At 44.7% G+C, this 18673-nt stretch overlaps 2 protein-coding genes across 2 annotated transcripts in view; both read right to left on the bottom strand.

Moving 5' to 3' along the window:
• LOC310684686 (phospholipase A2 inhibitor NAI-like) overlaps window positions 1-18673 on the bottom strand; it is a 118790-nt gene that overhangs the window by 3868 nt on the left and 96249 nt on the right. Inside the window, exons 2-3 of the mRNA XM_083456152.1 lie at window positions 3523-3632; window positions 2025-2147 (exon numbers count right to left, since the gene is read on the bottom strand). Coding sequence (XP_083312278.1) covers window positions 2025-2147; window positions 3523-3574 — 175 coding nt within the window. The 5' untranslated portion in view covers window positions 3575-3632. The remainder of the gene's footprint in view (window positions 1-2024; window positions 2148-3522; window positions 3633-18673) is intronic.
• Window positions 10248-17145, bottom strand: LOC310683554 (phospholipase A2 inhibitor NAI-like; the record flags this gene model as incomplete). Its single annotated transcript, XM_083453488.1, has 5 exons — window positions 10248-10426; window positions 10939-11085; window positions 12623-12775; window positions 16200-16322; window positions 17052-17145. The coding sequence occupies 5 exons, from the start codon at window positions 17143-17145 to the stop codon at window positions 10248-10250; spliced, it is 696 nt and encodes a 231-aa protein (XP_083309614.1).

Genomic DNA, 18673 nt, shown 5'->3' with positions numbered 1-18673 from the left:
GGCTTTCTCTGGCTGGAGCCTGCACTCCACCCAGGCTCTTGCAGCTGGGGAGGGGGAGCACTTTAACTGAGCCCCCGCCCCACTACTGGCTCATTTGGGGTTTCCGCAAAATTGCTTGGCTGAGGCGAGGGCAGCGGTGTGCTCTTAACCCAAGCAGTTTAAGGAGGGAGGGAGGAATAACCTTTATAAGCCTCCTCATGCAGCTTGTTTCTCCCACTCCCGGTATGAAGGACAGACCATGATGGTGATTTCACTCAGCGATAGATCTTTAATGAAACTGCCACCCCTTCTGAGTCCCTCTGCCTCCAGCTCCAGGCTGCTGCTTGTTTTGTTTTTCCTCAGTGTGCTGGGTGCTGGAGGCAGAGGGACTCAGGATAGGTGGGGTTTCCCCCACCTTTTTACTGCTGAGTGAAGTTGTCATCACGGTCTGCCCCTCATATTTCATACCTGGGGTGAAATATCAATAAGTCGCCCAGGCCTAATCTTCAGTCACCCTTTCTTCCGGGTCTGCAGGGTGGGGAGCATTTTATGGTTTGCCTCAGGTATCCATTTGTGTTGAGCAGGGCCTGCTTGGAGCAGAAAGAGATTTCTCCAGTTTTATTTATTTATTTGTTGTATGTGAGTCAGGAATGGAGAACCTTTGGCTGTCCAGAGGTTTCTACCACCCTTCTTCTTATTGAATGGGACCAGTTCAGGAGGTTTCATGGGAAAGAATTCATCAATGAAATAAGTTTTGTGGCTGCCCAGGTAACTGGACAGGGTGGATTAAAATCAATTATTATTCTTTAAAAAATCAAAATTATCAGATTTTAAAATTTAAATCAGAATTTTAAAATTTTAAACTGGACTTTTAAAATTTAAATTGTATTTTTTTTTTAAATGCTTTTGGTGCAAAAATCTTTCTAAAGATAGTTTTCTATTTAAGTTACATTATAGTCCAAAGGCTATCCTCATTAGGAAATAAGGATTTGTTTCAAGTTTTTCATGTGTGCTATAACTCCCTCCAATGTATTTCTTAAAAAATCATTTAACCACATCAGTTAACAAACATGGGTACATATGCTATAATGTTATTGTTTGTTATAATGTGTCCAAATATAAACAGTTAATTTATTAAACCTCACAAATATTTCATAATTATCTGTCAATGTATTTCTAATAATATAACCAAATCAGTAATTTTTGATATAACTGTAAAAACTACTCTGAAAATTTATTATTCCAAAAACGAAGCCTTCATCTCGTTGTAAATATTAAGATTATACCAGCAAGAATGAGTCTTTCTGTAATAAATAAATAAATAAATAAAATCAAGTCTTACTGACTAGTAATTTAAATCATGATTGAAATCAAATCCACCCTGTAACTGGACCAATGAGAGTCGATGCTGGAGCTCATAAAGGGAGCATGTACCACAGGCAGTTTCTCTTGGATTCTTATTTTAAGTTCATTTCTCCACATTTTCATATCCGTTTCCAACTCCCCCCCCCCAACATTTAGTGTGAATGTAATTTTTACTCTTAGGCCCTATCTGCAGGGTCATACTGATTTAAGCAGTCATGGTTTCCCCCATGGGGGGGGGGGCAGGATGTTTGTTGACTATATTGGCTGTGAATTCTGGCAGACTAGCTGTCTGCCTTGCAGGTCATTTTTCACTTGGCCTGGGAGATAGGAACCTGACAGACTGACTCCAACTACAAAAGCTGTTGTAGGTTATTGTATGCACACTTTACCCTAGTATGTGCATTTGTCTATTGATTACATGGCTGGACAACTGAATTGCAAAATGGGAAAAGGGCAGATTCTGAAGGATGGCTTTGTTTTGCTCTGCCAATTGAGTAAATGCACCTTTAAATATGAACTGACTTGAATTTCTTCCCTTCTCCTACAGGCAATGCAGAACCTTGAACACTACTTTATGAAAAGTCATGTTCCGTGGCTTGTGGCAAAGATATGGCCTTAGAAAGTGAATCTGGGGGTTTACGTTTCGGTGATCAAAGAGGTTGAAAGTTCTTCTCACTTACACAGTTTGCCTACTCCAATGGCATACAAGCAGGACTGGTCACTGGAATCGTCACACTCCTCAGTTGTGGCATTTCTGCAATCTTTTTCTTGACCGAAACAAGACTCACATATCAGAGATGCCACTGCAGACAGGGGGAAAATGGGTTTGGAAAACTTTAGTAACTGTGTAGGAGGAATAGGTCTGCGTCAAGGTACATAGAATCATAGAATCATAGAATCATAGAGTTGGAAGAGACCACAAGGGTCATCGAGTCCAACCCCCTGCCAAGCAGGAAACACCATCAGAGCACTCCTGACGTATGGTTGTCAAGCCTCTGCTTAAAGACCTCCAAAGAAGGAGACTCCACCACACTCCTTGGCAGCAAATTCCACTGTCGAACAGCTCTTACTGTCAGGAAGTTCTTCCTAATGTTTAGGTGGAATCTTCTTTCTTGTAGTTTGGATCCATTGCTCCGTGTCCGCTTCTCTGGAGCAGCAGAAAACAACCTTTCTCCCTACATGAACACAACACTTTCGGCTACAAACGCCATCTTACGAGAGGCAGCAAAGGCCACCGAATTTGATAGCTTCAAAAGCGGACTAGATGCATACATGGTCACCATCCTCAATTGATACATTTTTTCTGCAACATTGGAGGCACTATTTGTCTGAATACTAGTTACTGGAAACCGCAGAAAGTGAGCTGTTGCACTCAAATCTTTTTTACGGGCTTCCCCTAGGACCCATGGCAAGAACAAGAGGCTAGACTAGATGGATCATTGTTCAGTTACATAATGCTTTCTATATATGTTCCCTCTGTAGTTCTTAAGCTCTGAATGGGGGTGGGCCTTGCATAGACCAGAGAATGATTGTCCAAGATGGCTCCTGCAGGCTGAGGGAGAGGACCAGTAGAGAAGGTGTGGGGAAACCTTTAACCCTCCCGACGTTGTTGTACTACAACTCCCATCAGTACCAGCAAACATGACAGACTCTGGTAAGCACATCTGGTACCCCTGGGATCTGACTCCACTCAGAGATTCGGGTGGTGTGTAACAAGGGGAAACGTAAGGTTTGCATGGGGGGCCCGGGTAATTCCCCTCCAAAATATGAGAATTGTGCCTATACATTGTCTCCTATCATAAATTTCTACAAATGCAAGAAACTTACTCTTTGCTTTAAATATGAGCTAGGATTCTGGTTCACCGAAGATGTAGATGAAACCTAGGATTCTGGTTTATCCAAGAGTGGGCGACTGCCCCCATTGCTCCCCCAATGTACTTGGGGATGCCACACCTCTCTGTACGCATTTGGTTAAATAAAAATGGAATATTGGGAACAAAACTATATATCATAGAGGATCCTTTGTAATCTGGCCTTGTGCTTTATTTCTCTCCCTTTCAAAGGAAGCACAAGTCCTTGTTCCTTTCTTCTCCTGCTTTAATGGCTGACCCCCCCCCCCCCGGCTTCGTTCCTTCCTGGAAACATGATGAAGAGCACAGCGGCTGTGGTTCTGCTCACCTGGATTCAGAAGGGTCAAGAGGAGGCAGGAGATCAGGAGTGTCTTCATCATTCTAGAGAGCTGAAGAGCCAGGAAGGAGTTCGAGAACAGCACTGGGCCAAGCAAGGAACTGATGCATGAAGAGGCTTAGTTGGAGCAATTTATAGAGGATTGCATGGAGCACTTTGCCAGCACCCAGGAACAATGGATTCAGGACAGTGTCACAAATTATTAGAATTCTAATTATGCTATACCATAATGTAAAGCACAGTGTTGAAAACCAATTAAACCTCTTCCCCCTTCCAATAACTCCAAGGACACGTCCCTCCTAATCTGTTCCAGCCCCAATTTCTCAACCCCGGTTGTGGGGAAATGAGTTCCATCAGGTTACAGCACTGAAATTGGATTAGCTTTTGAAAGGGGGACAAATGTCTGTCCACAGTTTCCTTTGTGGTACAGTAATAAAATGCACAGCGACCTGGATCCCCTCCCTCCCATTAAATGCACTTGTTTGGGGTAAAGAATTGGTCCACTTGCTCTTTATAAATAAGTTGGTTAGAGTTAAGAGAGTCCCATGGACTGCAAAAAGATCAAACCTCTCCATTCTGAAGAAATCAGCCCTGAGTGCTCACTGGAAGGACAGATCCTGAAGCTGAGGCTCCGATACTTTGGCCACCTCATGAGAAGAGAAGACTCCCTGAAAAAGACCCTGATGCTGGGAAAGATTGAGGGCAGGAGAAGGGTACGCCAGAAGACGAGATTGTTGGATAGTGTTCTCGAAGCCATTAACATGAATTTGACTAAATTGTGGGAGGCAGTGGGTGACAGGAGTGCCTGGGGTGCTCTGGTCCAGGGGGTCACGAAGAGTCATATGATTAAAGAACAACAGAGTTAAGAGCAAGTGGGCGGGATTGCAGGTCTGTGTCCAGAGGAGATTGCAGATTTAAGGGACTATCTTTTACTGGGGTTGTATATACGCAAGCACAGCTCCACATCCTTTGCTTTGGTTTTTCTTGTGATGCTGATGAAACTCAAAGACATCAAGAATGATGTGGATTTGGCATTTGGACAATGAGAAATGGAGAGTGGCAGCACCACAGATGTCCTGGGAGAGTTTTCTTGGTGCAATTTTATTACAGTGGTACCTTAGGTTACAGATGCTTCAGGTTACAGACTCTGCTAACTCAGAAATAGTACCTTGGGTTAAGAACTTTGCTTCAGGATGAGAACAGAAATCAGGTGGCAGCGGCTCGGTGGAAGCGGGAGGCCCCATTAGCTAAAGTGGTACCTCAGGTTAAGAACAGTTTCAAGGTTAATAACGGACCTCCGGAACGAATGAAGTTCTTAACCAGAGGTACCACTGTATACTATATCCAATTGCTGACACAGCTTAATTAACACAACTTAACAGCATCTGCTATAATGTTTCACAGCTGTAAAACTAGGTCATGATATTTACTCTGGCCTTTAAAGAGATACACATCTTGTAAAACTATAATGAACCTTAATATTTAAATAAACCATTCAGCACAAAGCGGTTGGCTCAAATGTATAAGAATGTACCCCAAAAGTATTGGAAATGTAAATATTGCAAGGGGTCATTCTGTCACATGGGGTGGACCTGCAAGGACGGTAAGGTCTTTTTGGACATGTTAGTAAGTCAGTAAGTAAAGATGGGCAGCAATGTGGATGTGTTTGATTGAGGATTAGAAGAAAATAATGGAGGATAAGGCTAACAATGGCTACTAACCAAGTTGGCCATGTTCTTCCTCAATTGTTGGAGACAGTATTCCTGTGAATGTCAGTTGGTGGGAATCACAAGCGGGCGGATGGGATGGGATGGGATGGGACAGGACCACCTGGTGTTGCTGTCCAGTCCTGCTTTGAGGCTTTGCACAGGCATCTTGCTGGCCATTGCGACAACAGGGTTCTGGAGCAGCTGGACTGGTTCAGCAGGCTGATGCAAGCTGTGCCAGTTGAAGCTTGTGGGAAATCTAACATTAGCCCAAATTTTGATTGCCTCAAAGTGGTGCTCACCCAATGTACCTGCCGAAGACGAGGGGATTCACAATGTACCTGCTGAAGAAACATGGTTTCACAATTTCTTTCTAAAATCACCAAGCTGTTCATTTGGCTGTGTAAGGGAAGCCAAAGAAGAATGAAAATTGGGAAACTATGGAGGCCTCGAGTGATCTATAACAGAAGTGGGGAACCGCTGACCTGGGGGCCGAATGCAGCCACTGCATGCCCCTCCACGGGGCCTAGGAGACAGGGGGTGGGGTGGGGGGCGGGAGGTAGTACATCGTTCTTCTGGTTGGGATCACAAGGGGGACATCAGAAAATGTTTGCCTATATTGTGTGAAGACTAGCATTTATATTTTTGTAAGACTACATAGAATGCCACGAGGCCTCTTCCTCCGTCTGCTTCCTCATCTGCCAACATGCCTCTGCCTACTTCTCCCCGTGGATCTAGAGACGTGGCGCTGAAGTCCTGGTGAAAGATAGCCTGAGTTCTCAGGGTCCTCAGGGTGAGAGGTGAATGAGAAGGTGGACTTTCCTTGCCTCTCCTGTGGACGATGTGCTCTGCTCTGTGAGGGGACTGCCTCCGGCCTGTGAAGTGTGGGATATTTACCATACAACCAAATCAACAATGAATGTTTTCTAGATAGGCAAATGACAGGAGCTGAATCCCTCTGAGTTTCTTCCTGTATGTTTTCAAGAATCAACTCTCACTGTTATGTACTGAGTTGAGTATGATCCAAAATAAAGCAGTCTGATTGGTGCTAGAACAATAGGAACCAGAATGCAGCAGTCTGATTGGTCCTAAAACAATAGGAACCAGAATTCTCCGATAAAGAAAACAATGCCCGACCTGAAGAATTTGGAGGAAATGATTCAGCAGAGGAAACACAGCCCAGAATAACTAAGGAGATAGTACAAGAATACTTGGCTAGTTTAGATGTATTCAAGTCTCCAGGGCCAGATGAACTGCATCCAAGAGTATTAAAAGAACTGGCAGATGTGATCTCAGAACCACTGGCAGTCATCTTTGAGAATTCCTGGAGAACAGGCGAAGTCCCGGCAGACTGGAGGAGGGCAAATGTTGTCCCTATTTTCAAAAAGGGGAAAAGAGAGGACCCAAATAATTACCGCCCAGTCAGTCTAACATCAATACCAGGGAAGATTCTGGAGCAGATCATTAAGCAAACAATCTGTGAGCACCTAGAAAGGAATGCTGTGATCACCAATAGTCAGCATGGATTTCTGAAAAATAAGTCATGTCAGACTAACCTGATCTCATTTTTTGACAGAATTACAAGCCTGGTAGATGAAGGGAACGCAGTGGATGTAGTCTACCTTGATTTCAGCAAGGCATTTGACAAGGTGCCCCATGATATTCTTGTAAAGAAGCTGGTAAAATGCGGTCTTGACTATGCTACCACTCAGTGGATTTGTAACTGGCTGACTGACCGGACCCAAAGGGTGCTCATCAATGGTTCCTCTTCATCCTGGAGAAGAGTGACTAGTGGGGTGCCACAGGGTTCTGTCTTGGGCCCGGTCTTATTCAACATCTTTATCAACGACTTGGATGATGGACTCAAGGGCATCCTGATCAAATTTGCAGATGACACCAAACTGGGAGGGGTGGCTAACACCCCAGAAGACAGGATCACACTTCAAAACGACCTTGACAGATTAGAGAACTGGGCCAAAACAAACAAGATGAATTTTAACAGGGAGAAATGTAAAGTATTGCACTTGGGCAAAAAAAATGAGAGGCACAAATACAAGATGGGTGACACCTGGCTTGAGAGCAGTACATGTGAAAAGGATCTAGGAGTCTTGGTTGACCACAAACTTAACATGAGCCAACAGTGTGACGCGGCAGCTAAAAAAGCCAATGCAATTCTGGGCTGCATCAATAGGAGTATAGCATCTAGATCAAGGGAAGTTATAGTGCCACTGTATTCTGCTCTGGTCAGACCTCACCTGGAGTACTGTGTCCAGTTCTGGGCACCACAGTTCAAGAAGGACACTGACAAACTAGAACGTGTACAGAGGAGGGCAACCAAAATGGTCAAAGGCCTGGAAACAATGCCTTATGAGGATCGGCTAAGGGAGCTGGGCATGTTAAGCCTGGAGAAGAGGAGGTTAAGGGGTGATATGATAGCCATGTTCAAATATATAAAAGGATGTCACATAGAGGAGGGAGAAAGGTTGTTTTCTGCTGCTCCAGAGAAGCGGACACGGAGCAATGGATCCAAACTACAAGAAAGAAGATTCCACCTAAACATTAGGAAGAACTTCCTGACAGTAAGAGCTGTTCGACAGTGGAATTTGCTGCCAAGGAGTGTGGTGGAGTCTCCTTCTTTGGAGGTCTTTAAGCAGAGGCTTGACAACCATATGTCAGGAGTGCTCTGATGGTGTTTCCTGCTTGGCAGGGGGTTGGACTCGATGACCCTTGTGGTCTCTTCCAACTCTATGATTCTATGATTCTATGATTCAGCAGTCTGTTTGGCCCGCAGGAGCCACCCAATTCAGCTCCAGGTGAAAGTGAATCCGCAACCTGATTGGCCTACAGGAGAATCCCAGAATCAGCCAATCACGTGGGGCCCATTTTGTAAATAATGTATATAAAGCAGACAGTTGGGGGGAACTTCCAGTCCTCGCTACTATGAGCTCAGGATGAGGTAGTGGTGGGGGAAGGCAGGAACCCCTGGACCTTCGTGGCCTAGGACCCAGTGTATGCAAAGAATTTGCGGGCAGGCCCAGCATGGGTACCCGCCACAGTCACCAGGGTCATTGGCCCCGTGTCGTACGAGGTGCTAACGGGGGGGGGGGGCAATGTTGGCACTGCCACTGCAACCAGCTACAGTGACGATTCCCAGGAGAAACGATTCCCAGGAGGAGGACAGGTCAGAGGGGTCCCAAGGGAACAGTGGGACAGTGAGGCCCGTAGAGCAGTAGGGGCTGCCGGGGAGGCAGAATCAGTAAATACAGAGAGGACCCGCCAGGTCGAAAGGACACCAAAACCGGAGCCATGACTGAGCGAGCCGGTTGTGCCAGACCAAACGGCCCCATCACAGCCAGCATCCTCGGAACACGAGCCAGAACCCAAACCCCTGACAAGGGAACACCCTAGGCCGCAACGGATACATAGGTGGCTAGCATACGTTGAGGACTATGAATGCAACCTCCCAGGCAGGACTGGAACTTAGAGAGGAGGGGTGTTATGTACTGAGTTGAATAGGATCCAAAATAAAGCAGTCTGATTGGTCCTAGAACAATAGGATTCAGAATGCAGCAGTCTGATTGGTCCACAGGAGCCACCCAATCCAGCTCCTCTGGACAAAGCTGCTGTATCTGTTACTCTTATACAAGTATTCTGAATGAGTATATGTTATCTTTACCTTTTTCAAGCAAGAATCTGTGTGATTATTGTTTTAAGGGGGGGGGGGGAGGAAAGACTTTTTAAGCAGCAAGGGGATACAGTCTGCTGAACTTACAAACATGAGGAAGGGAGGATAATATCTATTAAATACAACTTTTCCGAGCATCAATACACATCTCTACTTGAAGGGCAGCAGGTGATGGCATGACGTGATGTCATACCATCAGGTTGTGCTTGTGTGTGTGCGTGGGCACCCACCTACTGGGGCTCAGGTTGGTGCCTCTGGTCACAGGTGTCTCCTTCCTCCTCCTGCAACAGGCTACACCCCCCCCCAAAAAAAACCCCAGGAGGGGCATGAAAAGGGCGGAGGAGAGATCAGCTGCACACAGTCTCAGTCAAGGAAAAAGCCCTGGAGAGGAGACTTAGACAGATGCGAGGTGTTTGGGGATCTTTCATCTTGGTAATTGATTTCATGGAGTAAGACCCACAGGAAATGATGTTGTGTTCATTAGGCCTGACACTCTGTGAAAATTGTGTTTTTACTAAGAAAGAGTTAACTCAAACTTTTGTGGAACCAGGAGAAACCCGAGTCCCCTTCAAAAATGGAGGCAAAGCTTGCTGGCTCTCTTTAACTGTGAGACCGAATTGTCTGCTTCAACATTCAGTCTGAGCTGTTACATGACTGAAATGTGTCCCAGTATAGGACTGTCATTGATTAATCTCCCCCAGGAATTTCAAAACGACACTTTAAAAAGTATCTGAATTTGTACAAGAGGGACAGGCCACAACAAACTTTAAAGTAAATACCTCAGAATATTTACATGGTTTTGCAGAAGAAAATATGCTGTACTCATTGACTGAGTCTTAAAGAATTCCTGAAGTATTAGCTTTGGTGGGGGTTGTGCAGCAGATCTGCTGTGGCACTCCCCATTTTACCTCTAGTGGCGAAATGGGATAGACCACTCTTGACAGCAAGGCAGCCCAAAGTCTGCCATTCTTCTCTAGTAGGGACTTTATCTTCCTTCCATTTCTTTTTTCTCCCCATTTTACCTTAAGTGGAGAAATGGGATGCACCACCCAAAGTCGACTAATTATTGATTCAAATTGGACCTGAAAGTCATCCCTGCCCACTGCCAAAGCTATCTGCCATCTCCAAGCACTATTATTTTCCCCAACAAATGTTCCTTTTGGTAAAATGATACAACACACATGATTTGCCATATATATTTATTTTGGGCATGATTCAATGACCTCATTTGCGCATGAAAGTCAAATACAGCCTGTCTTTGAGGAGGAGCTTCTAGACTTCTAGAAAGAAAGCCTGTGAGTCCTCAGGCTGAGACCACCCCTGCTTCAACCCCTAGGCGAAACGGTGGGGTTTTCTGTCGCATTCTCGTCGATTGCGTCAGTGCACTCAAATTGAATGATCTCAAATCCCAATGATTCAATATCACTGTCTTGCAACCCATCAAGGTAGTCACACAAACTAGCTGTTGCACAGCCTCGGACAGCGCCCAGGATGCTGCTTCCCCCTGTTGGGAAAAACACACACACATATTTTTGGAATCCAAATCCCACTCCCTCAAACAGAAGGGTGGGCAACTTTTCTCAGACCAAGAGCCCTTTTCCAGTCTGGGTGACCTTGTGGGAGGTCCACATGCCAATGGAAACATGTAAAATTCACCTTTACACGGCAGGCTTTTTTCTAGATACATTCAAACCCCCCTCTCTGTTCTCCCTCCAGGTAATCAAGATTCAGGGGCAACAATCCAGCCAGGCCAAAGCATACAGGTAGGCTATGAAGTGAGGCTTGCGAGGGGCGTGGCCTAGGGAAAGGAGGTGTGGCTAAGGAGGATCCCAAAAGCCAGAGAGAGAGAGTCCTAGAGGAATGCCTTTGGCCCCATGGCCTGTGGTTCTCCATCCTACCCCTCCCCCCCCCAATTGAAAGTGCAAATTTAAAGATGTATTTTTATTTAACAAAATCTATGCTTTAAATGTGTAGTACAGATGGGGCACTAGCTGCACTCCATCATACAAGACTCACCGAAGGCCACGCTAGCCCCAAGGTAGAAGCATTGATCCTCATCATTTCTGCAGCTGACCGTCTTATTGCTCTCACACTCATCTGAAAAGATGTTGATGCAACTCAGGCACTTCAGCCCATTGGGCTGCCTTGTCTCAGTGTCAGGCTCTGGAAAACAATCACCACACCAACATTGCAATTAGTCAATGTATTTCTTTTGCAGATGCAAACCACAACTTGCTGTATGTGAGGGGTGGGAATTGTACTCCTTCCAAGATGGATGCCTACTACCTTCCAGCACTGCAGCCATGCTCCATTCATCCAGGGATACATTAAGGCATGGTGCAAGAGATTTCTGACAGGGGCCACATTCACAGCAAACATTTCAAGCACAGGGATACCACTTTAAGCAATTGGGCTTAGCACTGAGCACCACTGGGGGGCATTATGAGAGACAAAATGGTAGCCATGGATGCACACTAATGATGATAAAATTCTACAAAATGGCCCTCTTTCTTAGAGCGGTAAAGAGAAAGAAAGCTCTTAGTAGTTTTATCCTTAAAAATCACTTCTGGGAATACATGTGCTTAGTTTTAGTAAAATAATGATTTCACCTAAGAAAAAAATGCCAGCTAATAAGAGCTATTGTGTGGGGTTTGTTTGCTAATCCATAGCTCTGTGAGGGAATAGGCGTTTCCCAATTAACTCTCAGCACCATTAAGAAACTACCACTCCCAGAATTCTTTGTCCTAGTGTTGTTATAGTGTTTAAAATAAAAGCTTACACCAGGGTGTTCGGAATGCTAAGGTGAACCACAAAATGGTGCCTCCTCCCACCAAGGAAGGAGGGGTGAGTGAAGATCTCCATCAGGAACAAGGGAATGTGAACATCTACATCAGGAACAAGGGTGGGAGGAGACCAGAGGTCAAATCTGTACTTGAGCCACAACACTTGCTGGGTGACCTGGGGCCAGACACTGCCCCTTAGCCTGACTTATTTTACACGGGTGTTTGAGGCTAAAATGGTGAGCAGGAGAGCCAGACACAACACCTTAAGCTCTTTGAAGGAAAGTGTAGGGTTGTAAATATCAGAAGCTGCTGCAGGAGAGGGACTGTGAGTAACATCATGTGAGGAATGTTTCTAGGACTAAGGTAGAACTGTGAAGCTTCCTTGTAATATTTGCTCATGAATGCTGCATGCTGTTCAAGTAATCTTGTTATTGATACATGGTTTTTGGTTTTGTTCTATCCGCAGTCTTTCTTTTACTATGCTATGTTGTTTAATAATACAAATATCCTCTTCTTAGAAAGCACTGTTCTGTTGGCGAAGACAGGAGCCCATGTTGCAGATGTTTGTAGTAGGCTTGGCCAATCCACAGGTATAATAATACTGCCTTCTCACTCACTGGATCATCACCTTGTCGTGGTGAGTGGGTTCGCACGCTATCAAAAATGGTCTTGTGAAGCTCCTATCAGAAGTCTCTAACGGTAATAATGAATGACATTCAACCCCCCAAATGAAGCTCAAATAAATCGTCTTTCCTAGTGTCACCCTCAGGCACCTCCTGGAGTGACTGGCTGCCACCACTCCTCCTTGTCTAGCCAGTCCCTGACATCAGGATACTGCCCAAAACTTGTTTGTCTTTCTTTGACCTCTCTCATTACTTGAGTTTTGTGAGACCAGCTTTCCCGATGATGATACTTACCTTCAGGAGGTCCGCTGTTGCACATATCTGTATTGCAGCAGGTTGACTTGCTCTGGATGTACAGTGCTGAGCTTATGGAGAGACTGGCATCGTCGTCCTCACACAACTCTGAATCGGCGCAGGACTTGAGAACCACTTTTGACCCAAAAAATGCTATAAAAGAAAGAATTGGAATAGGAAATAACTAGTCCCGGAGATAGGGCTGGCCCACCCATGAGGAAAGGATTGATGGTCACCTTATGTGGCAGGATCCAGAGGGGCAGGAGATCTGACCACCAAGAAAAGCATTGCCTGATGCTTCTGCCTTTGAAGCTGTGGTGTGATCCTTGGAGGCAAGATCTGCCACCTCCTCGTCAGTTCCTCTCCCCCATTTGAGCCACCCCATGTCCCTGTTGTTCGTTGCAGGGACCTTGGAGCTCCTTTCTTTTTCTTTTTTAATATAATGTTTATTGAAATTTCTTTTTTCCTTTATAACAACCAAATAAAATGTCCTCATCACATATATGTTTGCTCAAATTGAGCATTGACTTCCTCCCGCCCCCCTCCCTGACTTCCATATGCAATCACTTTTATCTTCTCATTTCTAAATCACCCTATTTACTTTACCTCCATACTTAAAAGACTTACTTCTAATATTTATATACAGGTATCAAATGACAACCTAACAAAATATTTTAAATCAATCCTGCAAATGTTTAAAAATGTTTGCAATGTCTATTCATATATTGTACAAATTTACTCCAGTCCTTTTCAAACAGATTTCCCCCATTGTAAGTTTAAAAGGTAAAGGGACCCCTGACCGTTAGGTCCCGTCGTGACCAACTCTGGAGTTGAAACGCTCATCTCGCTTTATTGGCCGAGGGAGCCGGCGTACAGCTTCCGGGTCATGTGCCTGCCAGACTAAGCCACTTCTGGTGAACTAGAGTAGAGCACGGAAACGCCAGAGCGGTACCTATTTATCTACTTGCACTTTGACATGCTTTCGAACTGCCAGGATGGCAGGAGAAGGGACCGAGCAACGGGAGCTTACCCCGTCGCGGGGATTCGAACCACTGACATTCTGATTGGAAAGTCCTAGGCTCTGTGGTTTAACCCACAGCGCCCCCCGCATCAAATACCACCTCGGAGCTCCTTTCTGAGGCTCCCTCCACCTCGCTGGTGCCCGTTCAAGCACACAGCCTCTTTCCTTGTGTGGTAGTCATTCACAAAGCACAGGTTGCAAAGACACCCTACCTGTGCCTTGCAGGGCTGCCTGCACTGCCTGGCTGCCTTCGACTGGCAGACTGGGCTCCGTCTTTCCTCCTGTGCTGAAAAAGCAGCCAGGTGGCAGCCAAGGCTTTCTCTGGCCGGAGCCTGCACTCCACCCAGGCTCTTGCAGCTGGGGAGGGGGAGCACTTTAACTGAGTCCCCGCCCCACTACTCGCTCATTTGGGGTTTCCGCAAAATTGCTTGGCTGAGGCGAGGGCAGCGGTGTGCTCTTAACCCAAGCAGTTTAAGGAGGGAGGGAGGAATAACCTTTATAAGCCTCCTCATGCAGCTTGTTTCTCCCACTCCTGGTATGAAGGACAGAACACGATGGTGATTTCACTCAGCGATAGATCTTTAATGAAACTGCCACCCCTTCTGAGACCCTCTGCCTCCAGCTCCAGGCTGCTCCTAGTTTTGTTTTTCCTCAGTGTGCTGGGTGCTGGAGGCAGAGGGACTCAGGATAGGTGGGGTTTCCCCCACCTTTTTACTGCTGAGTGAATCTGTCATCATGGTCTGCCCCTCATACCGGTCCTGGGATGATATGTCAATAAATCGCCCAGGCCTAATCTTCAGTCACCCTTTCTTCCGGGTCTACGGGGTGGGGAGCATTTTATGGTTTGCCTCAGGTATCCAATTGTGTTGAGCAGGGCCTGCTTGGAGCAGGGAGAGATTTCTCCAGTTTTATTTATTTATTTGTTGTATGTGAGTCAGGAATGGAGAACCTTTGGCTGTCCAGAGGTTTCTACCACCCTTCTCCTTATTGAATGGGATCAGTTCAGGAGGTTTCATGGGAAGGAATTCATCAATGAAATAAGTTTTGTGGCTGCCCAGGTAACTGGACAGGGTGGATTAAAATCAATTATTATTCTTTAAAAAATCAAAATAATCAGATTTTAAAATTTAAATCAGAATTTTTAAAATTTAAACCGGACTTTTAAAATTTAAATTGTATTTTTTTTAAAAAAATGCTTTTGGTGGAAAAATCTTCCTAAAGATAGTTTTCTATTTAAGTTACATGATACTCCAAAGGCTATCCTCATCAGGAAATAAGGATTTGTTTTAAGTTTTTCATGTGTGCTATAACTCCCTCCAATGTATTTCTTAAAAAATCATTTAACCACGTCAGTTAACAAACATGGATACATATGCTATAATGTTATTGTTTCAGTTAAATAAATTGTTTAAATTGTTATTAATTAAATGATTATTTTTCCCTTCCAATAAAGTACAGCAGAAAAACTGTCCAAATATAAACAGTTAATTTATTAAACCTCACAAATATTTCATAATTATCTGTCAATGTATTTCTAATAGTATAACCAAATCAGTAATTTTTGATATAACTGTAAAAACTACTCTGAAAATTTATTATTCCAAAAACGAAACCTTCATCTTGTTGTAAATATTAAGATTATACCAGCAAGAATGAGTCTTTCTGTAATAAATAAATGAATAAAATCAAGTCTTACTGACTAGTAATTTTAATCATGATTGAAATCAAATCCACCCTGTAACTGGACCAATGAGAGTCGATGCTGGAGCTAATAAAGGGAGCATGTACCACGGGCAATTAGAAACGGGCAATATGTCAGTGTCAGTTTCTCTTGGATTCTTATTTTAAGTTCATTTCTCCACATTTTCATATCAGTTTCCATCTCCTCATCCCCACCATCAACATTTAGTGTGAATGTAATTTTTACTCTTAGTATGATCTGCAGGGTCATACTGATTTAAGTAGTCATGGTTTCCCCCATGAGGGGGGCAGGATGTTTGTTGACTATATTGGCTGTGAATCCTGGCAGACTAGCTCTCTCCCTTGCAGGTCATTTTTCACTTGGCCTGGGAGATGGGAACCTGACAGACTGACTCCAACTACAAAAGCTGAGGCTGCTGAACCGACACTTGGGTTGGGGTATTGTTTGGCTTGTTTTGTTGCTGTTATTGATATCCATCTTTTCTATCTTTATTTTTAGCTCTTCTTATGAATTAGGTGGCTGTCGCTTCATTTTGTTGTAGGTTATTGTATGCACACTTTACCCTACTATGTGCATTTGTCTATTGATTACATGGCTGGACAACTGAATTGCAAAAATGGGAAAAGGGCAGATTCTGAAGGATGGCTTTGTTTTGCTCTGCCAATTGAGTAAATGCACCTTTAAATATGAACTGACTTGAATTTCTTCCCTGTTCCTACAGGCAATGCAGAACCTTGAACACTACTTTATGAAAAGTCATGTTCCGTGGCTTGTGGCGAAGATATGGCCTTAGAAAGTGAGTCTGGGGGTTTACGTTTTGGTGATCAAAGAGACTGAAAGTTCTTCTCACTTACACAGTTTGCCTACTCCAATGGCAGACACGCAGGACTGGTCACTGGAATCGTCACACTCCTCAGTTGTGGCATTTATGCAATCATTTCCTTGACTGAAACAAGACTCACATATCAGAGATGCCACTGCAGACAGGGGGAAAATGGGTTTGGAAAACTTTAGTAACTGTGTAGGAGGAATAGGTCTGCGTCAAGGTACAAGAACGCAACACTTTCTGCTACAAACGCCATCTTACGAGAGGCAGCAAAGGCCACTGACTAGGATAGCTTCAAAAGCGGACTAGATGCATACATGGTTACCATCCTCAATTGATACATTTTTTTCTGCAACATTGCAGGCACTATTTGTCTGAATACTAGTTACTGGAAACCGCAGAAAGTGAGCTGTTGCACTCAGATATTTCTTACGGGCTTCCCCTAGGACCCATGGCAAGAACAAGAGGCTAGACTAGATGGATCATTGTTCAGCTACATAATGCTTTCTATATATGTTCCCTCTTTAGTTCTTAAACTCTGAATGGGGGTGGGGCTTGGATAGACCAGAGAATGATTGTCCAAAATGGCTCCTGCAGGCTGAGGGAGAGGACCAGTAGAGAAGGTGTGGGGAAACCTTTAACCCTCCCGAAGTTGTTGTACTACAACTCCCATCAGCCTCCCATCAGCAAACATGACAGACTCTGGTAAGCACATCTGGTACCCCTGGGACCTGACTCCACTCAGAGATTCGGGTGGTGTGTAACATCAGGAAATGTAAGGTTTGCATGGGGGGGGGCAGGGTAATTCCCCTCCAAAATATGAGAATTGGGCCTATACATTGTCTCCTATCATAAATTTCTACAAATGCAAGAAACTTACTCTTTACTACAGGATTCTGGTTCATCGAAGAGTGAACTACTGCCTTTCTTGTTCCCCCAATGTACTTGGGGATGCCACACCTCTCTGTACGCATTTGGTTAAATAAAAATTGAATATTGGCAACAAAAACAATATATCATAGAGGATCCTTTGTAATCTGGCCTTGTGCTTTATTTCTCTCCCTTTCAAAGGAACCACAAGTCCTGGTTCCTTCCTCATCCTGCTTTAATGGCTGACCCCCCCCACCCCGCTTCGTTCCTTCCTGGAAACATGATGAACAGCACAGCAGCTGTGGTTCTGCTCACCTGGATTCAGAAGGGTCAAGAGGAGGCAGGAGATCAGGAGTGTCTTCATCATTCTAGAGAGCTGAAGAGCCAAGAAGGAGTTCGAGAACAGCACTGGGCCAAGCAAGGAACTGATGCATGAAGAGGCTTAGTTGGAGCAATTTATAGAGGATTGCAAGGAGTACTTTGCCAGCACCCAGGAACAATGGATTCAGGACAGTGTCACAAATTATTAAAATTCTAATTATGCTATACCATAATGTAAAGCACAGTGTTGAAAACCAATTAAACCTCTTCCCCCTTCCAATAACTCCAAGGACACGTCCCTCCTAATCTGTTCCAGCCTCAATTTCTCAACCCTGGTTGTGGGGAAACGAGTTCCATCAGGTTACAGCACTGAAATTGGATTAGCTTTCTGGAAGCCAAGGCAGTTTCCCTGACAGTATGAACTTTTTTGAAAGGGGGACAAATCTCTGTTCACAGTTTCCTTTGTGGTACAGTAATAAAATGTACAGCGACCTGGATCCCCTCCCTCCCATTAAATGCACTTGTTTGGGGTAAAGAATTGGTCCACTTGCTCTTTAAAATAAGTTGGTTAGAGTTAAGAGAGTCCCATGGACTGCAAAAAGATCAAACCTATCCATTCTAACTAAATCAGCCCTGAGTGCTCACTGGAAGGACAGATCCTGAAGCTGAGGCTCTGATACTTTGGCCACCTCATGAGAAGAGAAGACTCCCTGAAAAAGACCCTGATGCTGGGAAAGATTGAGGGCAGGAGAAGGGTACGCCAGAAGACGAGATTGTTGGATAGTGTTCTCGAAGCCATCAACATGAATTTGACCAAACTGTGGGAGGCAGTGGGTGACAGGAGTGCCTGGGGTGCTCTGGTCCAGGGGGTCACAAAGAGTCAGATATGATTAAAGAACAACAGAGTTAAGAGCAGGTGGGGGGGATTATAGGTCTGTGTCCAGAGGAGATTGCAGATTTAAGGGACTATCTTTTACTGGGGTTGGATATACGCAAGCACAGCTCCACCTCCTTTGCTTTGGTTTTTCTTGTGATGCTGATGAAACTCCAAGACATCGAGAATGATGTGGATTTGGCATTTGGACAATGAGAAATGGAGAGTGGCAGAACCACAGATGTCCTGGGAGAGTTTTCTTGGTGCAATGTTATTACAGTGGTACCTCAGGTTACAGATGCTTCAGGTTACAGACTCCACTAACCCAGAAATAGTACCTTGGGTTAAGAACTTTGCTTCAGGATGAGAACAGAAATCAGGTGGCAGCAGCTCGGTGGAAGCGGGAGGCCCCATTAGCTAAAGTGGTACCTCAGGTT

Source organism: Podarcis tiliguerta, assembly GCF_965153285.1.
Source record: "Podarcis tiliguerta genome assembly, chromosome: 8".
NCBI classification, from domain to species: Eukaryota; Metazoa; Chordata; class Lepidosauria; order Squamata; family Lacertidae; genus Podarcis; species Podarcis tiliguerta.
This window is presented reverse-complemented; position numbering and strand designations above follow the sequence as displayed.